Here is a 21,195-nt window from a genome sequence, read left to right as displayed (position 1 = left end):
TCACCTGTTTATCAGAATGATTTTTAACATTCTCTTCGGGTCCCTTTGGTTCATATTTTTGCATCAACAGAACCCTTTTTCTGATATACCACCATCTATGAAGACAGTGCATTTCAGGAATTGTCCTAGCACCGGTATGTTGTCCTGGGCCTGCAGAATTTCGGCTGGGTGAACATACCATAATTATATAAATGACTGTAACTTTTGGTGAGTTTAATGTTATATTGATAAAGAATGAAGCAACAATCCTTCTGAAATCAGAAGTATCATATGGGCTCCGCTCTGGTTTAGTGTGTGTGCAGCAGTTGTTTGTCAGCTTGTCTCCTCATTTTATGCAGCCAGTCATCATCACGAGATACTAGAGGGAGATGAAGGACAGAAGACAAGTGTCTGGTCTGGTGTACTCATTAATTGGAAGCTAACAACATGATTTAAGGAGGAAAGGAGCTGAAGCAGCAATAGGACTTGGTGCATTACTCCCTGATGAATTTCTAAAAAATAGAGAAGGTTCTTTTCTCACCTTGCAATTAAAATCGGAGTCTAGGCCATATCTCACAGGGACATTTCTGGCTGACATCATTGGAACCGAAACAGATGTCTGCTCATCTGTGTGGAAATCACGAAGGGCAGTTTCACGGGGGTTAAATTTGTGAACCCACTGACCTGTCATAAATATCAAAATATGTTACTGCTATGCTAACACAGGCAGAATACAACAGCAAATAGAATCTTGACATAGCGATGAAAAAGACATTTATATCACATGTAAGTTGAAAACCATGACACTTAAATACCAATATCGTGACAAACCAAGCAAAGTTCAGTAAAAAGTACCATGTTTGTCATTTCTTTTAAATCACCAATTCTGATCACTCTAGGTAACAGGTAGACCCTATTTTTCTGTATTATACCAAGTTTCATAGTCCATATTCCAGTTGAAAAACTGCATTAAACCTTCAGAACCAAATATCTTAATATTAAACCATAGGAGAGATTGGGTGTTGGATCCAGAATATGGACTGGTAAATACAATTATAGCAAGTGTTTGACCATTTTTCTCCTTAAACATATATACCTGTTGTAACACAGTACCATCTCTTATCCCCTCCTACCATCCCTGTAATGAGCGTGACCAAGTGGGAATACCCTCGAAACGGGACTGTCACCCAAGAGCTCTCCGGAACTCCGGTTTCTTCCTCCACACCCTGCTTTGTGCTTTCCCTGATGAACACTGAATAAAAGTACCTTCTTGCATATATACCGGGTGATTGCTTTACTACATCTCTCTTCTCCATTGTATCACTGCTATTTGTCTAAGTAAGTGCACCCCCGAGATGCCAACCACACTCACCTACATCAGCGCATCACCTCAACAGGCTCCCAGACATAGTCCGGCCACCGTGCAGTGCCGAGACTGTATTTCTCTCTGTGTACTGTAATGAATCTTGTGGCATTTTTGTCAAGTAGTACATGCTATGACTGCACCCATTTGGCCAGTCTGAATTAAAGGCAGAATCTTTACAGTATAATTATTTTCTAAAATAACTTTTAACATGACATAAAATATGTCATAGGTTTTGATTGGTGGTGTCTGGGTGCTGAGACCCCCATCTATTTCTGAAATGGGGAGAATAGCTCAGTACTGTCTCTCCCTTCTTACTGAAAACAGGTTCATAAACTTTTTATAAAGCTTATGTTCAAGCAAGGAGAAACATTTTAGAAATTGGGGGGCCTCAGCATCTGGACTTCTGCCAATTAAAAATCTGATTCTATGCAGAGTCGGTGCTAGACTATTTTGTACCCCAGGCAAGACCAGTTTATGCCTGTGGCCTACGAGACAGCAGTTACACGCTGATGACATCAGAGGTCCCGCACAGAAGGTGCAATTATGCCAACTGCGTCAAACTTCAGATATCATTGGTGCGCTCCTGCTGTCTCATAGGCCATAGCAGTACAAGTGACGATCGCCCTAAGGCTCCGGGTGTGTTTGTGTTGGGGGAAAGGTGCTGTGTTTTTGATCAGTTGAATCTGACTCTGGTAGAGGCCTGAAGCTGCAGCTCCATCAGCTCCCATCTTAATCCAGCTCTGGCTGCGCTCTAGGAAACTGTGTACCCTAAGTGGCTGCGATTTATTCTAGAGGGACCATCAGCCCTGATTCTCTGAAATATCAAAAGTTTATTAAAGTTCTGCTACACTTGGAAATAACTACACATTGGCTTTAGTGCCCTTTGCCAGTCTTATTTTTACCTTGCTATAGAAGGCTGACTCCTGAATTGACTGGACACATATGACTCCGGTGTTTTGCTTCCCTGACTATCCTGAACCCTCTATTATTGGACCGCATACCTGATTCACCTTGAAAACTGTCACCAATCAAGTGTACCTATCCTGGTACTGCAACTGTATCACTCTGACCCCTGTTACTGAATTCCAAACTGCCCAACAGTGTTTCTAATCCCATCTTCTGTATACCCTTTCTAGAAAGATATAACAACAGTACATCCTATTACTTCTCTTTTCTTTCATTCATTTTATAAAACATTTTTTTTTAATGGGCACTGTCAGTGTCAGAACCCGTAGGGTTAATTGGTTCTGAGAGTCTTTTGTTTATCTGGTTGCTGTTGCTGCGCCTAGCTCTGGGCTGGTCAGCTGACCTTGTTTAGTTTACCTGTGTAGCTGCCTATTTAAATCTGCTATGTGTTTTCAGACCTGGCCTGCGAAAGAGTTTCTCCAGTAGCTAGCATTTGTATCTCTAACCTTGATAATATGGTATTTTTGACTTCTTGGCTTGGCATTCTGACCTTTCTCCTGTTTTTGCGTGTGTGTTTGTTAGTATTATTTCTGTTAGTTTGAGTGCTTCCTGGCTGTATCCCGACCTGTGTCTGTTTTTATTTTGTTGACGGTGACTTCCATCACTTACTTAGGAAGGGACCATCACCATGGTTGTCGGTCTGCTGTTTAGGGCAGATAGGCAAGTAGGCAGGGTCAAAGGGAATGGGTGAGATCAGGGCTGCACTCCTTCCCGGCCCATACGTGACAGTCAGAATGAAAAACCTATATGTTGGAAAAAATATTACCCTTTCTAATATACTCCATAAAAATGTATCTCCCTTTTATAGAAAGCATGGCTTATGAAAAACACCATTAGAGGTCCCCATACCATCAGAACATAATCTTCTCTGATTGCAGCATCTTTGTCCCAGCCAAAGCACATGCTGGGGCAAAGTCCAGGAAGTAATGGGAAGATTAGCACTCCTCTGTGCTCACTCCTGACCTATCAGACTGCAGCAAGCCTTTTACATGCCTCTTCCTGAGCAGTGGATGTCATCATGAGTGAGCAGCAGAATATATGGATTTGTGGGCCAAATACAAAAGCTGGACACATAAAAAACATGTAAAGCATCTGCATGACCTAGTGATTAACACAGAAGCATTTTTGTGACAGGTACACTTACATTTTTTTCAATCCTATTTAAAAATAAAATTATGGCTGCTAAGACTGGCACTTAACTGAACTTACTGCATATAGATTTATAAAGCTCCCACTGAAATCGTTGGGAACTAAATACATATACTTTTATCTAATGGCAATTTCTGGCAGAAATAAGTGTTCTGCAGAGGGAAGTTTTAACCCTGTAGCCCCTTTGTTTACGTTCCTGGAGGAAGCAGAATGTATTATGCTTAAAGGTGGATTCAATTTTAAAATTGGTCCTTAGACAGGTACTAAAAAAAATGTATAAGTATATTATAAGTATATTTGACTTCCTCTCTCGAGCTCTGGTCCCGCTTTGCAGCAATTCTGGGTTTGGGGTTGGCACTTGAAGTTGCCTGCTCAACGAATCAGCGACTGAGGTGGCAATCCCCTGACTCAAACTCTAAAGCGCTGCATAGCAAAATCGGGGCTCTGTGAGGAGTAAGGAAGATGAATATAGTGTTTTTTGTTGTTTTTAGCACCGGTCTAAGCCCACAAAAAAAAAAATGAATACCCATTTAAATACTCAATTTTTTGTTAAAGGTAAAATGTTACATCTGACAGCCTCTGCCAATACTGTGTGATTAGGTTATGCTGCCCTCAGACGGGACTGCATAAACCTAGTGAGAAAATTCCCTTCAAGTATTTTAAACAGTCTACCGTTTTACGAATCGGATAAAAAGGAACATAAAGACACAGTCCCATGCTTTTGTGATGGAAAACATCTCTCATATGCATTTACCAAACATTCTGACAATACTGTTTTGCTTCTACAATTCTGTACTTGGTTAGGGCTTTTCTTCACATTTACCTTTAAAATATGCAGCCCCAAGCAGGAGGACACTGATGCCTGAAGGCACTTCCTTGAAGAACTTCACTACTTTGCCGTCGGTTCTCTTTTGCACAAAATCATTGGCCTCTGACAAATCAAGACGAGTATTTCCTGACAAAACTCTGGGCTTATTCCCGTAGTACTTTTCCAATTGAGTCACAAAATCCATACGCAATCTAAGCTCTGAAAACCAAAATAGAGTTTATATATATATATATATATATATATATATATATATATATATTTACATATTGCCAATGAATATCAGCGGATTAGAACAAATAATTATCATCCTTAAAAGATTAACCCCTTAAGAACCAGGCAAATTTATATTTTTGCTCTTTCACCTTTTCCTTCTAGCTTTTTAACCCCTTAAGGACGCAGGACGTAAATGTACGTCCTGGTGCGGTGGTATTTAACGCACCAGGACGTACATTTACGTCCTGTGCATAACCGCGGGCATTGGAGCGATGCCCGTGTCATGCGCGGCTGATGGCAGCCAGGGACCCGCCGGCAATGGCCGACGCCCGCGATCTCGCGGGCATCCGCCATTAACCCCTCAGGTGCCGGGATCAATACAGATCCCGGCATCTGCGGCAGTGCGCGATTTAAATGAACGATCGGATCGCCCGCAGCGCTGCTGCGGGGATTTGATCATTCAGAACGCCGCACAGAGGTCCCCTCACCTTCCTGCTTCCGGCTCCCGGCGTCTTCTGCTCTGGTCTGAGATCGAGCAGACCAGAACAGAAGATAGCCGATAACACTGATCTGTTCTATGTCCTATACATAGAACAGATCAGTATTAGCAATCATGGTATTGCTATGAATAGTCCCCTATGGGGACTATTCAAGTGTAAAAAAAATGTAAATGTAAAAAAAAAGTGAAAAATCCCCTCCCCCAATAAAAAAGTAAAACGTCTGTTTTTTCCTATTTTACCCCCAAAAAGCGTAAAAAATTTTATAGACATATTTGGTATCGCCGCGTGCGTAAATGTCCGAAATATTAAAATAAAATGTTAATGATCCCGTACGGTGAACGGCGTGAACGTAAAAAAAAAGTCCAAAATTGCAACTCTTTTAATACATTTTATTTTTAAAAAATTATAAAAAATATATTAAAAATGAGCCCTCACACCGCCGCTTATACGGAAAAATAAAAAAGTTACAGGTCATCAAAATAAAGGGATTATAAACGTACTAATTTGGTTAAAAAGTTTGTGATTTTTTTTAAGCACAACAATAATATAAAAGTATGTAATAATCGGTATCATTTTAATCGTATTGACCCTCAGAATAAAGAACACACATCATTTTTACCGTAAATTGTACGGCGTGAAAACGAAACCTTCCAAAATTAGCAAAATTGCGTTTTTCTTTTTAATTTCCCCACAAAAATAGTGTTTTTTGGTTGCGCCATACATTTTATGATATAATGAGTTATGTCATTACAAAGGACAACTGGTCGCGCAAAAAACAAGCCCTCATACTAGTCTGTGGATGAAAATATAAAAGAGTTATGATTTTTAGAAGGTGAGGAGGAAAAAATGAAAACGTAAAAATTAAATTGTCTGAGTCCTTAAGGCCAAAATGGGCTGAGTCCTTAAGGGGTTAATAGCCATAAATAAATCTTTTATTTTTTCCTCTACTCACTTATAGGAGGGCAAAATTTTTGCAGGACCAATTGCACATTGTAATTACATAACATATGCTTTGTGAGGTTAAATTAGAAAAAAATATTTGGAAGGGCTTCATACGCCATTTACTGCGTGGTCAAACGGACATGTTATCTTGTTTCTTTAGGGTGGTACAGTTACAACAATATCCAATCTGTATAGTTTTCCGTCATGTTTTACTACTTTTAACAAATGTTTAAACCTTCTAGAATTTTTTATTTTTTTTAAATTGCCATGTTCTGACCCCTATAACTTTTTTATTTTCCCAATATACTGGGATGTGTGATCGCTCATATTTGGGTACCATTTTTGTATTGAACAAACTTTTTGATTGTTTTTTATTCCATTGTTTCAGCAATGTAATTTTAAAAAAATGCAGTTCACGCCACTCACCGCACGGTTTTGTTAATGTTATATTTGAACAAATATGTTTTTTTTTTGTTTACACTTTTGAAAAATGGCAAAAGGATGAGATTTCAAATTTTATTATACAATGGGTTAATTTATATAAGGGCTAATACTATTTTAAATGTTTTAATGTAGGGCACTATTTTTAGCAATCTTTGGATTGCTATTACCGTCCAGTGCTATGCACTGGCATAGCACTTATCAATAATATGATCTACTTGCATAGTCTTCCTCATCAAGCAGATGACACAAGAAGATACCCAGAGCTGCAAGAAGCAAATAAGGAGACCTCCTGCTTCCGATGCCGTGATCGGCATTAATCACGGCATCTGAAGGATTATAAGCAGGCATCCACATGATCGCTGATGTCCGCCAGGTCCCGGAGGTTCATGGCCTGCTGTCTATGAAGCGAGCGCAGCTCCTGAGCTCACTTCATAGTTGGAAAATACTTTATGACGTAAATGTAAATGAGGTAGTTGTTAGCCTTTTACTTTTAAATGGTAATACATCTGCATTTTTAATATAACAGTGTCACATTTATATTGCCTTGTAAGGGATAATATTATAGTTTAATGTTAGCCATTGTTCTACTGTTTACACCATGCAACTAACGGCTGAACATTTACACAGTACATCTACCAGCACAGCTTACTTCTCTCAAGTATCACTCGGGATGTGCTTTTCAGCCCTTTTGGGTTTGAAGATATGCTTGCAAGTAACTCTTTATAAGTGGCATGAAGCTCTGGATCACTAAGCAGGTCATAGTACAGGGAACGATGTATTAGCGATTCAGTCCGCTGTCCACCACCTGAAAACAAGAAAAACGTAATTAAAAAATGAACCAACAGCAGGAATCAAATCCTTATTTTTTTTTTGTATTGTTCTTAGACATAGGAAATCATTTATCAATGTTTTCTCCAGAAAACTGATTTTAAAAAAGTTTCCACAATGCTCTCAAACCGCTGATAAATTTTCACTACATTAAAGTTATATAACTATTGTTTTGTCATATGTGGGTCTAGAAAAGGTTGGTGATACCAATTCGTACATTACCAAGCCTATGTTCCCCTAGTGCCAGTGTCCTGGTTTTATTGCTTATCCTGAATAGTATTTTTCACATAACTTGAAATTCCCCTAAAAATACCATTCATATGCCAGTCTTATACAATACAAATGTTTTTGCTTGGAACTCACCCAAGGAAATGCTGGAAAGGACTGTTGCAATAGTCAATGGTGACATAAAGATGTTAGTGTTTGGATACTTAGTGGCTTGAGCCCGGTAAAGGTCATAGGCAAAGTTTGATGCAGAAGATGCAAGCTTATTGAGTGGACTCTTGTAGAAAGGGTCCTCTTCCTCTTCTACTACAGGAGTGGGGACCTAAAAAATAAATACAATTACAAGGTATAAATAAGAAAAATACCACCACACCATGCCAACATATTACCAAGTACTGTTACTAAACAAAACACACTATTCACAGAATACTATTTCTCACATACAGTACCCACATAAATAAATACCAGCTCTACATAGTCTCTGAAGTGATCACAGTACAGTTAGTTAGTAATGTTCCTTTTCTTCTCCATCTCGTCTAGACCACCATGATTTTTTAGAGCTACATTTAGCTTCTACAGACTTTGTTGCTCGTAGACATCTTTGGCTCCTCCCTTTTTCAGCAGATCCTCATTCTCTATATTCTCTATACTAAAGGTAATGCTACCACACTCTGTGCCCGCTGAATAAAAGACTGCCACACATTGTACCACCTGAATATAATGCTAGATACTGTGCTCCCTGAATATAAAACTGCCACACACCATGGATGTAAAACTGCCTTACCATGACCGTGGCCCTTGAAAAAAAAATACTGCCACACATGGTGGCCTCTGAATATAGTGCCGCCATATACCATGGCCTGTGAAAATAATAATATTGACACACACCATGCCCCCTAAATATAACATTGCTACATACTCTGCCCCTGACTATCATACTACCACACACTGTGCCCCTGAATATAATACGGCCACACATGGTGTCCCTGTATATAATACGATCACACACAGTGTCCCTGAATATAATACTGCCACACACTGTGCCCACTGAATATAAAACTTTCACACACTGTTCCCACTGAATATAATAATGCCACACACCATGCTTCCTGAATATAATACTGCTGCACACCTTGGCCTCTAAATATAATCCTGCCATACACCATGGCCCATGAAAATAATATACTGGCCACCCATTGTGCTCCTGACTATAATACTGCCACACACTGTGCTTCTGAATATAATACTGCCACACACTGTGCCTCCATCTAAACCAGTGCTATACACTGTGCCCCTGAATATAATGCTGCCACACACTGTCCCCCTGAATATAATGCTGCCACACACAGTGCCCCTGAATATAATACTGCTACATTTTCATGCGCTTTCATTTTTTACATCCTGCTTTGTCCTCTTAAAGGTCTTACAGAACCCTTTAGTTTCTACTCACTTAATTGCATTCAGTTCAACTGTATGGACACCCTAAAAAGGTGGTTAAATGTAACAAAAAGCCCCTCTCCCTAAATAAAAATAAATCACTCCCCCCCCCCCTTTTTTTCTGATAAAATAAAGTTAACAAAAATAAACATATTTGGTAACGCTGCGTGCATAAATGTCCGTACTATTAAAATATAAATGTTAATTAACTCGAACGGTCAATGGCATAAATGTACAAAAATTCCAACATCCTGAATTGCTGATTTTTGTTCACTTAAAGGAAAACAGTCACCCGCACTATTACCCAATACACTGGGTTATAGTGCGGGTGAACAGGAGACCTATGCGGGCTCTCGGACTGCTATACCTATCTGCAGTCCGTAGGCACAAGCGCTCACATGACCAGCTCACATGTGTGAAGAATTTGAAATCCAGCCAGCAGGCCCGCCTCAAAGCGAAAATCAGCGCTGGAAGAGTAGGACCTTTGGGGGATCGGGGCTCCGGACTGCAGGTAAGTATAGCAGTCCGAGACCTTGCATCGGTCTCCTGTTCACCCGCACTATAACCCGGTGTATCGAGTTATATTGAGGGTGAACGGGTGAGTTTTCCTTTAATGTAGCAGGAAAAAAAAGTGATCAAAAAGTCCCATGAAAAAAAAATGGTACTGATAAAAAAAAAAATTCAGATCACAGCGCAAAATATTAGCCCCTATGCAACCCTGTATATGGAAAAATAAGAAAGTTATAGGGGTCAGAAGAGAACATTTTAAGCATACTGTTTTTTTTATTTTTTTTTAATATAAGGGTGGAGATTCATCGGAACATGCTGAGGAAAAATGGAGTAGTTGCCCATAGCAACCAATCAGATAGGTGTGTACCACTATAGTGTGTCCTGGAGTCAATGTATGGTGAGTGGCAGTGCTGTGGTGCCAAGCCCGGCCAGTACCTACAGCCACCCTGCATCCCCTTCAAGTACATCAGTAACTAAAAAAATTCTGATAATACAATTTTACAAAAAAATAAATATATATATATATATATATATATATATATATATTGAAAAAAAGTGGGCGGGGCAATGCATTTTCGGTTTCTGTTTTCGGCCAAGCAAAGCCAAAATTTTCGGTTTCCGACCAAAATTTCCCTTTCGGTGCATCCTAATAAATACATTTTTAACCCCTTAAGGACTTAGCCCTTTTTCACCTTAAGGACTCGGCCGTTTTTTGCACATCTGACCACTGTCACTTTAAACATTAACTCTGGAATGCTTTTAGTTATCATTCTGATTCCAAGATTGTTTTTTCGTGACATATTCTACTTTAACATAGTGGTAAAAATGTTTGGTAACTTGCATCCTTTCTTGGTGAAAAATCCCAAAATTTTATGAAAAAACTTTGAAGCTCTCTGCTTGTAAGGAAAATGGATATTCCAAATACATTTTTTTGGTTCACATATACAATATGTCTACTTTATGTTTGCATCATAAAATGTATGAGTTTTTACTTTTGGAAGACACCAGAGGGCTTCAGAGTTCAGCAGCAATTTTCCAATTTTTCACAAAATTTTCAAACTCGATATTTTTCAGGGACCAGTTCAGTTTTGAAGTGGATTTGAAGGGTCTTCATCTTAGAAATACCCCATAAATGACCCCATTATAAAAACTACAGCCCCAAAGTATTAAAAATGACATTCAGTAAGTGTTTAAAACCCTTTAGGTGTTTCACAGGAATAGCAGCAAAGTGAAGGAGAAAATTCAAAATCTTCATTTTTTACACTCACATGTTTTTGTAGACCCAATTTTTGCAAGTGGTAAAAGGAGAAAATTTTTACTTGTATTTGTAGCCCAATTTCTCTCGAGTAAGCACATACCTCATGTCTATGTAAAGTGTTCGGTGGGCGCAGTAGAGGGCTCAGAAGGGAAGGAGCGACAAGGGGATTTTGGAGAGAACATTTTTCTGAAATGGTTTTTGGGGGGCATGTCACCTTTAGGAAGCCTCTAGGATGTCAAAACAGCAAAAAAAAAAAAAAACACATGGCATACCATTTTGGAAACTAGACCCCTCGGGAAATGTAACATGGGATAAAGTGAGCCTTAATACCCCACAGGTGTTTCATGACTTTTGCAAATGTAAAAAAAAAAAAAAATTACCTAAAATGCTTGTTTTCCCAAAAATGTTACATTTTTAAAAAGGGTAATAGCAGAAAATACCCCAGCTGTTGCAAAACTACAACTCCCAGCATGCGCTGACAGACTGTACATGCTGAGAGTTTTAGTTTTGCAACAGCTGTAGGCACACTGGTTATGTATCACTGAGTTTGTGACCTAACTCAGTGTTTCACAACCAGTGTGCCTTCAGCTGTTGCAAAACTACAACTCTCAGCAGTCACCGACAGGAGTGCTGGGAGTTCTAGTAATGCAACCAGCAGATGCACCACTACAACTCCCAGCATGCACTTTAGCTGTTTGTGCAAGCTGGGAGTTGTAGTTATACAACAGCTGAAGGTACACTTTTCCATAGAAAAATGTGCCTCCAGCTGTTGCAAAACTACAAGTCCCAGCATGCCCATAAGGGAATGCTGGGAGTTGTGGTGGTCTGCCTCCTGCTGTTGCATAACTACAGCTCCCAGCATGCCCTTTTTGCATGCTGGGAGCTGTTGCTAAGCAACAGCAGGAGGCTGTCAATCACCTCCAACTGCTGCTCCACACCGCCGCACACAGGTCAGTCCCTCGCCGCCGCTCCTGGGGCCCCGATCCCAACAGGGAGGCCGGGGATCAGGGTCCCCAGCTGCCGGGGTCAATTTCCCGCACCCGCTCACGTCCTCCGGAAGAGGGGCGGAGTGGGTTGCGGGAGTGACACCCGCAGCAGGTGCCCTGATTGGTCGGCCGGTAAACCGTCCGACGAATCAGGGCGATCGTGAGATGGCACCAGTGCCACCTCACACCTGCTGGCTATGGCTGTTCGGGACCGTCAGAGACGGCCCCAATCAGCCAGTAATTCCGGGTCACTGGAGACCCGATTGACCCGGAATCGCCGCAGATCGCTGGGCTGAATCGTCCAGCGATCTGCGGCCATTTACGACATGGGGGGGCATAATGACCCCCCTGGGCGATATGCCGCGATGCCTGCTGAACGATTTCAGCAGGCATCCGGCTCCGGTCCCCAACCGGCTAGCGGTGGGGACCGGAATTCCCACGGGCGTATGGATACGCCCTCGGTCCTTAAGGACTCGGAATGCAGGGCGTATCCATACGCCCTGCGTCCTGAAGAGGTTAAAAGTCTTCAGCTCAAAAACAAAATATCTTCGGTCCATATTAGACACATATTGGTCCACACTTTTCAGCCACACAATTAACATATAAATTCGGAATATAGACCGAATGATAATACAATTTTACAAGAAAAAATATATATTGAAAAAAAAGTGGGCGGGGCAATGCATTTTCGGTTTCGGTAGTCCCTACATTGTTTCCCAAACAGGGTTAAATAAAACCAGTCTGTAAGATGTGGGTAGTTAATGTTTGCTAACCATTCTTGGCTGTTCTGAATTTCGTTGTTTTTTTGTTTGTTTGTTTTATTGAAAGCTTTTGTCGCCCACCAAAGCTTAGGAGACATGTTTGTGCTCTTGTATCTGTATTAGTTCTTGGAAATAGAGAGACATGTACAATAGTTGTTACTCTTGACATTTTGTACTCAGGCTTGTTAACATAACAAGAAGCATTCACTGCATCGAAAGAAGAGGTTTCACATAGTGAAGAATTTTTCTTTATCGCATCAGTAAAATAATAGAACTCACCGCTACTAAACGCTGTAGAGTCTTCACATTAAATTCTAGAGGTATGTTCACATGTTCAGGTTTTTAATTGCAATTATTAAATCTAAAGCTAAGAATAGATTATAAATGGAGAACACATATAACGAAAAGACTGAAGGCGAGATATTTTAGAACTTGCAGAAAGGAACAAGGGAGCGGTTGCTTAAAGCAACCATTCAGATGGCTTCCTTAATTTTTAACCCTTTCCCGCAAATTTACGTATATGTACGTCCACTGCGGGCTCCCGCTGTATGACGCACACTCAGCAGGTGGGCGCGCATCATACCTAGTGGGTCCCGGGTTGCTATCAGCAACCAGGACCCATGGCTAATGCCAGACATTGCAAACCGGGCTGATGTCCGGCAATAACCCTTTAGACGTTGCGATCAAAGTTGATTGCGACGTCTAAAAGTGGTTAATTCTTTTCTCGGCTAGCTCAGTGTGCTGATCAGGACTGCCGTGACGAAACTGTGGCATCCTGATCAGCTGAGGGGACGGGGGAGGTGTCTTACCTTTCTACCGGCCGTCTGATAGGTGCTCCAGCCTGGCTTTCAGCTTTGTCAGGCTAAAGCAATGGAGCACCGATAACACTGATCAATGCTCTCCTATAGAGAAGCATTGATCAGTGTATGCAATCTACAGTAAAGATTGCATGTTATAGTCCCCTATGGGGACTAAAAAAAAGTGAAAAAAGGTAGTTAAAAAAGTAAATAAATATGCATTAACCCCTTCCCTAATAAAAGTTTAAATCACCCCCTATTCCCATTTTTCAAATAATAATAAAAATAAATAAAACCTAAACATGTGTGGTATTGCCGTGTGTGTAAATATCCGAACTGCCTGGTTTTGTTAGATGAACCCTTCCAAAGTGGTGGCAAGGGGATTTTAGCATCCTCATTGCTGATATTGAGCCCCTGAGAGTCCCTTCCATGGTGTACAGCTATTTCTCATTATCTCCTTTTCAGAGGACAGGACCAGAGCTGGGCTGTTTGCCAGATGTACACATACATGGACTTCCTTTCCCTTCGCTAGCTAATCAAAGCTTATACTTCTCTATGCTATCTAATTACATAGTGCTCGAGAAGATGTCCTGTACTAAACAGGCTGGTATTGTGCTGGGCTGATGATTTGCACAGTACACTATTGTAGATGTCATTTTAAGGGAGAAGGGGTTACTTATACATTGAGTTTGCAAGGTGGTAATGGAGCAGGAAGGAAATAACCAGCAGAAGCAAGATCACAACAATGAAAGGGTTACACTAAGCACTGAGCTGCTGATACTCTTGCTGCTGCTAAGAAGCTAAAAGTTATTACACTGCAGCACTGTAGACATACAGCAGTAAATTCACACAAGGTGCAGCTACCTTGAGCTTTACAGATGATGAGAAATGAAAACAAAACCTTGATATACCTCAGATACAAGAGGAGATAAGTTTTTTAAACAACAATGACCATTTGAAGTAATAAACTTTTTTTATTTTTTTTATTAGACTTCTTGATACAGGGTACTGATCCAGGGATTTCTTGAAATATTTAAGGTTTGGAAGATTTTTCAGCCCCCTACATAAAGCACATTAGCATCTACCGGACAAGTTTATTTATTTACATCATCATTCGTTTTTTGATTGCAATTATTGAATACAAAGCCAGAGATTGATTCGGAAAAGAAGTCTCTGCTTCATACGTGCCCTCCATTTATGATGTTTCCTTGACTTTGTATTCAATAATTGCAATAAAAAATCTGGATGTGTGAACACAACCTAAAACCACTGACTGCTGGGCTCTCTGAGAGGAGCATGTGCTGGGGACAGCACATGCTTCATTCATTCTCTATGGGAACACCAATAAGACCCCAGTGCTGTACTCAGGTCTCTTTGGCACTCCTATAGATATTAATAGAGCACGTGCCATCCCCAGTACGCGCTCCTCTCAGAGGAACCCCCGTGATCTGACACTTATCCTGTGGATAGGGGATAAGTTACTTTTCGCTTGCCAACCCCTTTAATTCTTTGTCAAGCCAAATCTTTCAGATCAAAAACTGTTCTTACACTGGCTAGTATAGTAAGGGGATCCCCTCTATGGCATCCATATTATTAACTAGCTTTTGCCCGCGGCTTCGCTCGCGTTAAATTTGGGGTAAAATAGATCTACTTTTCACAATCCTATAGTAATGAGGCCGCTCTGGGTAAAGTTTACAGGCATCCAAACAACCCGAATTCTAACAAACATTACATCTGCTGTTCCATGAAATTGAAGATCGACAACTACCATAAGTAAAAGCAGGACATGTCACTGTAGTACTCTGTGGCACTAAAGTAATTGTCCCCGTTACTATCGGTGGACATAATGGAAAACTCTTCCCATTTAGCTACTACATGGCTAACCATTTGCTCTCGAACCTCCCTGGCCATCACTTGTGTGTCATACAATATATAAGAAATGGCCCGAAACAAATGGCTCCATCTCCAATTACAGGAATAACATTGTGGGGCACCATAGTCCCATCTATTTTAAACAATTCTACATTTATTGTGAAAGATACCAAACTAAAGGTAAATTATAGTCAGAATAAAGAAACAAAAAGGGGGAACCCGCCTTCTCACGCTGCTTATATACAGTCTGGGTGCAGTGCGTGCATGTCACATTTATAATGAGGTGGCCCGCCTTCTCGTGCTGCTTATATACAGTCTGGGTGCAGCGCGTGCATGTCACATTTATAATGAGGTGGCCCGCCTTCTCGTGCTGCTTATATTCTGTCCGGGTGCAGCGTGTGCGTGTCGCATTTATAATGAGGTGGTCAGTCTTCTCGCGTTGCTTATATACTGTCCGGGTGCAGCGCGTGCATGTCGCATTTATAATGAGGTGGCCCGCCTTCTCGTGCTACTTATATTCTGTCCGGGTGCAGCGTGTGCGTGTCGCATTTATAATGAGGTGGTCAGTCTTCTCGCGTTGCTTATATACTGTCCGGGTGCAGCGCGTGCATGTCGCATTTATAATGAGGTGGCCCGCCTTCTCACGCTGCTTATATACCGTCCGGGTGCAGCGCGTGCATGCCGCATTTATAATGAGGTGGCCCGCCTTCTCGCACTGCTTATATACTGTCCGGGTGCAGCGCGTGCATGTCACTTTTATAATGAGGTGGCCCGCCTTCTCGCACTGCTTATATACTGTCCGGGTGCAGCGCGTGCATGTCGCATTTATAATGAGGTGGCCCGCCTTCTCGCGCTGCTTATATACTGTCCGGGTGCAGCACTGGCATGTCGCATTTATAATGAGGTGGCCCGCCTTCTCGCACTGCTTATATACTGTCCGGGTGCAGCGCGTGCATGTCGCATTTATAATGAGGTGGCCCGTCTTCTCGCACTGCTTATATTCTGTCCGGGTGCAGCGCGTGCATGTCGCATTTATAATGAGGTGGCCCGTCTTCTCGCACTGCTTATATACTGTCCGGGTGCAGCGCGTGCATGTCACTTTTATAATGAGGTGGCCCGCCTTCTCGCACTGCTTATATACTTTCCGGGTGCAGCGCGTGCATGTCGCATTTATAATGAGGTGGCCCGCCTTCTCGCGCTGCTTATATACTGTCCGGGTGCAGCGCGTGCATGTCGCATTTATAATGAGGTGGCCCGTCTTCTCGTGCTGCTTATATACTGTCCGGGTGCAGCGCGTGCATGTCGCATTTATAATAAGGTGGCCCGCCTTCTCGTGCTGCTTATATACTGTCCGGGTGCATCGTGTGCAAATTTTTTCGTATTTTGATTGATTTTTCGGAGGCTTATTATTATGTAAATACAGATACAGACAGATGTTTTTTTTAAATTTAAGAATAATGGTGCAAATTTCCGAATTCAAAAATCAACCTAATCTTAATTCATACAAACTTTGAACCCCTGTTTCACCCCTTCAGGGGTTGAATTTTCGAAAACGTTAAAACACGTGTTTCTTTATCTCTAATTGTTAGCCTAAAAACAAAGTTTCATGCTTCTTATTCCTCGTCTACATCTTAAAAACAACATCTGTGAAAAAAATTCAGCTTTCTAGGTCCAAGGGTTTCGACTGGGCATTGGTGAGTCAGGCCTTCTCTTTTTATATAGATAAATAATGCAAATGGAAGCTGTTCGAGCGGTCAAATCTTTCAACTACAGTGATCCCTCAACTTACAATGGCCTCAACATACAATAGTTTCAACATACAATGGTCTATTCTGGACCATTGTAACTTGAAACCAGACTCAACATACAATGTACAGACAGTCCAGATCTGTGAAACGTGTCAATGACTGGAAGAACCGACCAATCAGAATGGACATTCACTGGTAAAACCCCTGTATTACTGAAGTGTATGCACTGACTGATATCTGGTAGCCCCCCCTACAGTACAGGGAGGTATTACATGTTCTGTACTCTTTACCTGTACCAGGGTTACCTGCTCCTTTGGACACCAGGTGAGGACGACTCCATATTACTTTTTTGGGACACTGTGTGTACTGTACAGGACCCCGAAGAAGCTCCTGTCCTCTACATAGACCAGTGTTTTCCCAAGCAGGGTACCCCCAGCTGTTGCAAAACTACAACTCCCAGCTTTAGCTGTCCGGGCATGCTGGGAGTTGTAGTTTTGCAACAGCTGGAGGCTCCCTGCTTGGGAAACACTGACATAGGCAGTGATTTACAGCTCCCAGCAGATCTTTCTCTTACTTTTATATGTAAGGATTTGCTTTATCTATATTAGTTATCTACATATTTTTCTTTAATCCTCACATTTTCCTATTTTTGGATGAAATTTTGGTGGCTTCAGAACCAATTACCAGGTATCCATAGAGTTATGGTCTCAACATACAATGGTTTCAACATACAATGGCCGTCCTAGAACCAATTAATATTGTAACTTGAGGGACCACTGTATATTTCATTTTGTATTTCAAACAGTATAACTTCAGTAAATTAGCTAGAAAATGTATGTGTCAATGGTTTATTTCCACCAAGGATACTACAATTAAAAACTCTTAAGGCCAGTATGGTGGCTCAGAGGTTAGCACTGCTGCCTTGCAGTGCTGGGGCCTTGGGTTCAAATCCCACTAAGGACAACAATAAATAAAGTGTTATTATTATTAGAATAATGTCAGCAGAGAGAACTGTGCTCGTGATGTCATCAGAGAGCATTCCAAAAAGAAAAGAATTTCCTCTGTAGTATTCAGCAATTAAAATCTCTTTAGTAGAAAATTAATCTCATGATGTCTATGAGGAATGATATAATGCTGGGAGCTAATACACAGAGGCCCTCATTTACTATTCTAAACCCAACTTCTTTTGTTGTTTTTTTTTGGCGCATCTTTGTCTGCGCCATGTCGCAGACATCGTGCGCCAGTCTGCGACACGATGCGACATTTTTTCCCGACGGACCCGATGTGGATTCTCCCAAACCCGAAAAAGGGGCGTAACCCGACATTTCTGAGCTTTACCACGTATTTATAAAGGTTTCCAACCCAAATTTGTTGAATTGTTGTGGATTTTTTCCCGACAACTAAGAGGAGTTGGAAACCAAAACCTACAAAACCCACGTGCGACAAACAGGATGCAACATAATAATAAATACCAGGGGAAAAAAGCAGTCGGGTAAGAAAGCAAGATAGACTTACAACCCGATTTTCTAAGTAAATGAGGGCCAGTATCTGTATTGCTGACATAGCCTCAGGAATTTCTGTCCATTCTCACACTTGTGTGTTTACCAGTGACAAACATAAAAAGACCATTTAGAAAAATTGGAGCTGTTTCAAGTACCTGCATTCATGTAAATGAAGCTCAGGACTGCCTATCTGTAGACACGGGCCAGATCATGTCATTACGTGGTGAGATTTGTTCTCATTGTTAATCATTGAATACAGAAGGATGTGAGATTTTTACTTTTATGAGCTAATTCTTCCCGGAAAAAAAACTAATTCTTAGCTGACATCTCCTCCCTATAACAAGCAGGAGAGTGCCAGGAAGCCTTGTAGTTGGAGACCGTTCACACCCACCAGCACTAAAGGAAAAGTGAATGTAGTTTTCATTTCTTTGTGTTTCCAATATTTGACAATGTGTGTACCAGAATGTATTTATTTCTCCAGTGGAGATTATAATCCGCTTTTTATACCCTATCTCCACTAATATAAATCCAGCTAACTTGCCAATAAATGTGTACAACATGGGAGGAATAATATGTGAACATGACGAGCACAATAAATATGTTTTCGAGTTTATCTGGTTACAAGACTTTTTCCTTAGTGTTCAAGGCAATGGTGCTAACCACAATGCCATTATGTACAATAAGGAAACTGCAAGCATTACAAGTGAATTTAAAGGGATACTCCTGTGGAAAACTTTTTTTTCAACTGGTGCCAGAAAGTTAAACAGATTTGTCAATTACTTCTATTAAAAAAAATCTTAATCCTTCCAGTACTTATTAGCTGCTGAATACTACAGAGGAAATTATTTTCTTTTTGGAACACACAGCTCACTGCTGACATCATGACCACAGTGCTCTCTGCTGACACCTCTGTCCAGAGTAGGAGAAAATCCCCATAGCAAACATATGCTGCTCTGGGCAGTTCCTAAAATAGACGTCAGCAGAGAGCACAGTGTTCCAAAAAGAAAAGCATTTCCTCTGTAGTATTCAGCAGCTAATAAGTACTGGAGGGATTAAGATTTTTTAATCTGTTTAACTTTCTGGCACCAGTTGATTAAAGAAAAAAAAAAGTTTTCCACCGGAGTACACCTTTAACACCAGCTAACATCATTTAAGACAATTATACAGTATGTCTATAATAAAATCCAGGCAAATCCATCAGCATCCTTTAGCTGGAATCCATATAATGTTAATACACATGATGTATAATGAGAATTCTATTTCTTAGGGTGACAAACTGATATCAGTAGATACAGACCAATAGGGACCTGTGCAAGAACAGCTTCTGTGCAAGGACAGCTTATGGGCCCTCTCATTTCTGTGCAAGAACAGCTTATGGGCCCTCTGATTTCTGATTTTACATGCATATTCAAGTAGAAGAGAGAAAAATACATATATACCATGTATTTTACAGGCATGGAATATTAGTCAAGGACCACCAGTAGATACGAGCCAAGTAGCATAGCATGGGTTGCCTGAACCCAGGACAAGGTAAAGTATTGTGCTTTCCCCCAGCCTGACCTGTAAATGTAAGAGTGTAAAGTGTATGCACCGACACTTACCAGGGGATTTTCTCATGTGTTGGGGTTTAAAATATTACATCTACACCAGGACCCCATATTACTACTAAAGTGAGTGAATAATACCATCATACTTTAAAAAACACTATATACAGACCAATAACACCACTATGCACGGGACAAGTAATTTGGCCACATGATGAACACTACAACCATACTGATACTAAATAGAAACCACTACATGCAGACCAACCCCCCAAACATTGCCCATATAGTGGTAGATGCTGGCCGCTGTACTCTGGCTCTGTAGACCATATAACTCAGTTGGGAGACAATTCCCACCCCATTATGTAAATACCCCAGTAAGTAGGTATTTTTTTCCCCATTAAGTAGATGTCCCTAGTGGTTAAGTAATTTCTCTCCACATTAGGAAGATGTCCCTAATAGGTAAATCATTTCCCCCCAGTAGGTAGGTAATTCCCACCTCTATTAAGTAAATGTCCCCAGTAGGTAGGTAATCCCTCCCCCTATTATGTAGATGTGCTCAATAGGTAGATAATCCACTATTAAGTAGATGCACCAGTTGGTAGGTAATTTCTTCCCCCATTAGCTAGAGGCCTTCAGTAAATAGGTAATCCCCCAGTAGATAACGGTTACCAGCAGGTAGGTAATCGTTAATAAAGTAGATCAATAATCCCCTACATTGAGTAGAAGCCCAAGTAGTTATAGGCAGGTAATTTCTTACCCCAGCATTCCCCTGGTAGGAAGGTCATTTTCCTAAATCATTAGAATTATACTTACCTTCTCTCCAGGACAGACCCTCTTTTTCTTCTTCCTCTACTCTGTGCTCCATCACCTAGAGCAGCACCTGCTCGCAATGAAGTGACATCATTCCTGCGCTGCTGTAATACAGTACAGGAGCAAGGAGTCCAGATAGAACAATACTCTCTGCTCTTGTACAATACGGACTGGTGATACATACATCACTTTAAATTCTCGGGGTCACAACATTTTGTGCCCCTAAGAGTTTAGCTAAGCAAGTTGTGACTCTTAGGTTGGTGACCAAGAGTGCTGCTGCAACCTTCTATTTGTATACTGTGTATTTACCACAGCGGCATGCACCCATGTATTAGGTAGTTGTGCTGGCTATTTTTATGTGTTTTTTTGCAATGCAACTTAAGGGGAGTGGCACCCTCTCTAGCCGTGCACCCCTCCCTGTTCACAGGAGGTTTTTAAATCGATAGTGGATCCTACATGTCACCCGGTTAGAGGCTATATGCCCAGCAAAGGTGGATATAGTGAGTGTGTTAGGGTACCATCTGAA

At 41.1% G+C, this 21,195-nt stretch overlaps 1 protein-coding gene across 3 annotated transcripts in view; it reads right to left on the bottom strand.

The window, feature by feature from the left end:
* Positions 1 to 21,195, bottom strand: part of SERPINF1 (serpin family F member 1) — a 94,237-nt gene that overhangs the window by 12,392 nt on the left and 60,650 nt on the right. Inside the window, exons 1-5 of one of the 3 annotated variants that reach the window (XM_056558699.1) lie at positions 11,565 to 11,686; positions 7,580 to 7,763; positions 7,038 to 7,193; positions 4,284 to 4,487; positions 521 to 663 (exon numbers count right to left, since the gene is read on the bottom strand). In XM_056558699.1, the coding sequence (XP_056414674.1) occupies positions 521 to 663; positions 4,284 to 4,487; positions 7,038 to 7,193; positions 7,580 to 7,625 (549 nt within the window). In that variant the 5' untranslated portion in view covers positions 7,626 to 7,763; positions 11,565 to 11,686. Of the gene's footprint in view, positions 1 to 520; positions 664 to 4,283; positions 4,488 to 7,037; positions 7,194 to 7,579; positions 7,764 to 11,564; positions 11,687 to 21,195 lie in introns of those variants that run through there. The other 2 variants (XM_056558700.1, XM_056558698.1) reach the window with 2 other exon arrangements.

Source organism: Hyla sarda, chromosome 2 (genome assembly GCF_029499605.1).
Source record: "Hyla sarda isolate aHylSar1 chromosome 2, aHylSar1.hap1, whole genome shotgun sequence".
In the NCBI taxonomy this organism is placed as follows: domain Eukaryota; kingdom Metazoa; phylum Chordata; class Amphibia; order Anura; family Hylidae; genus Hyla; species Hyla sarda.
This window is presented reverse-complemented; position numbering and strand designations above follow the sequence as displayed.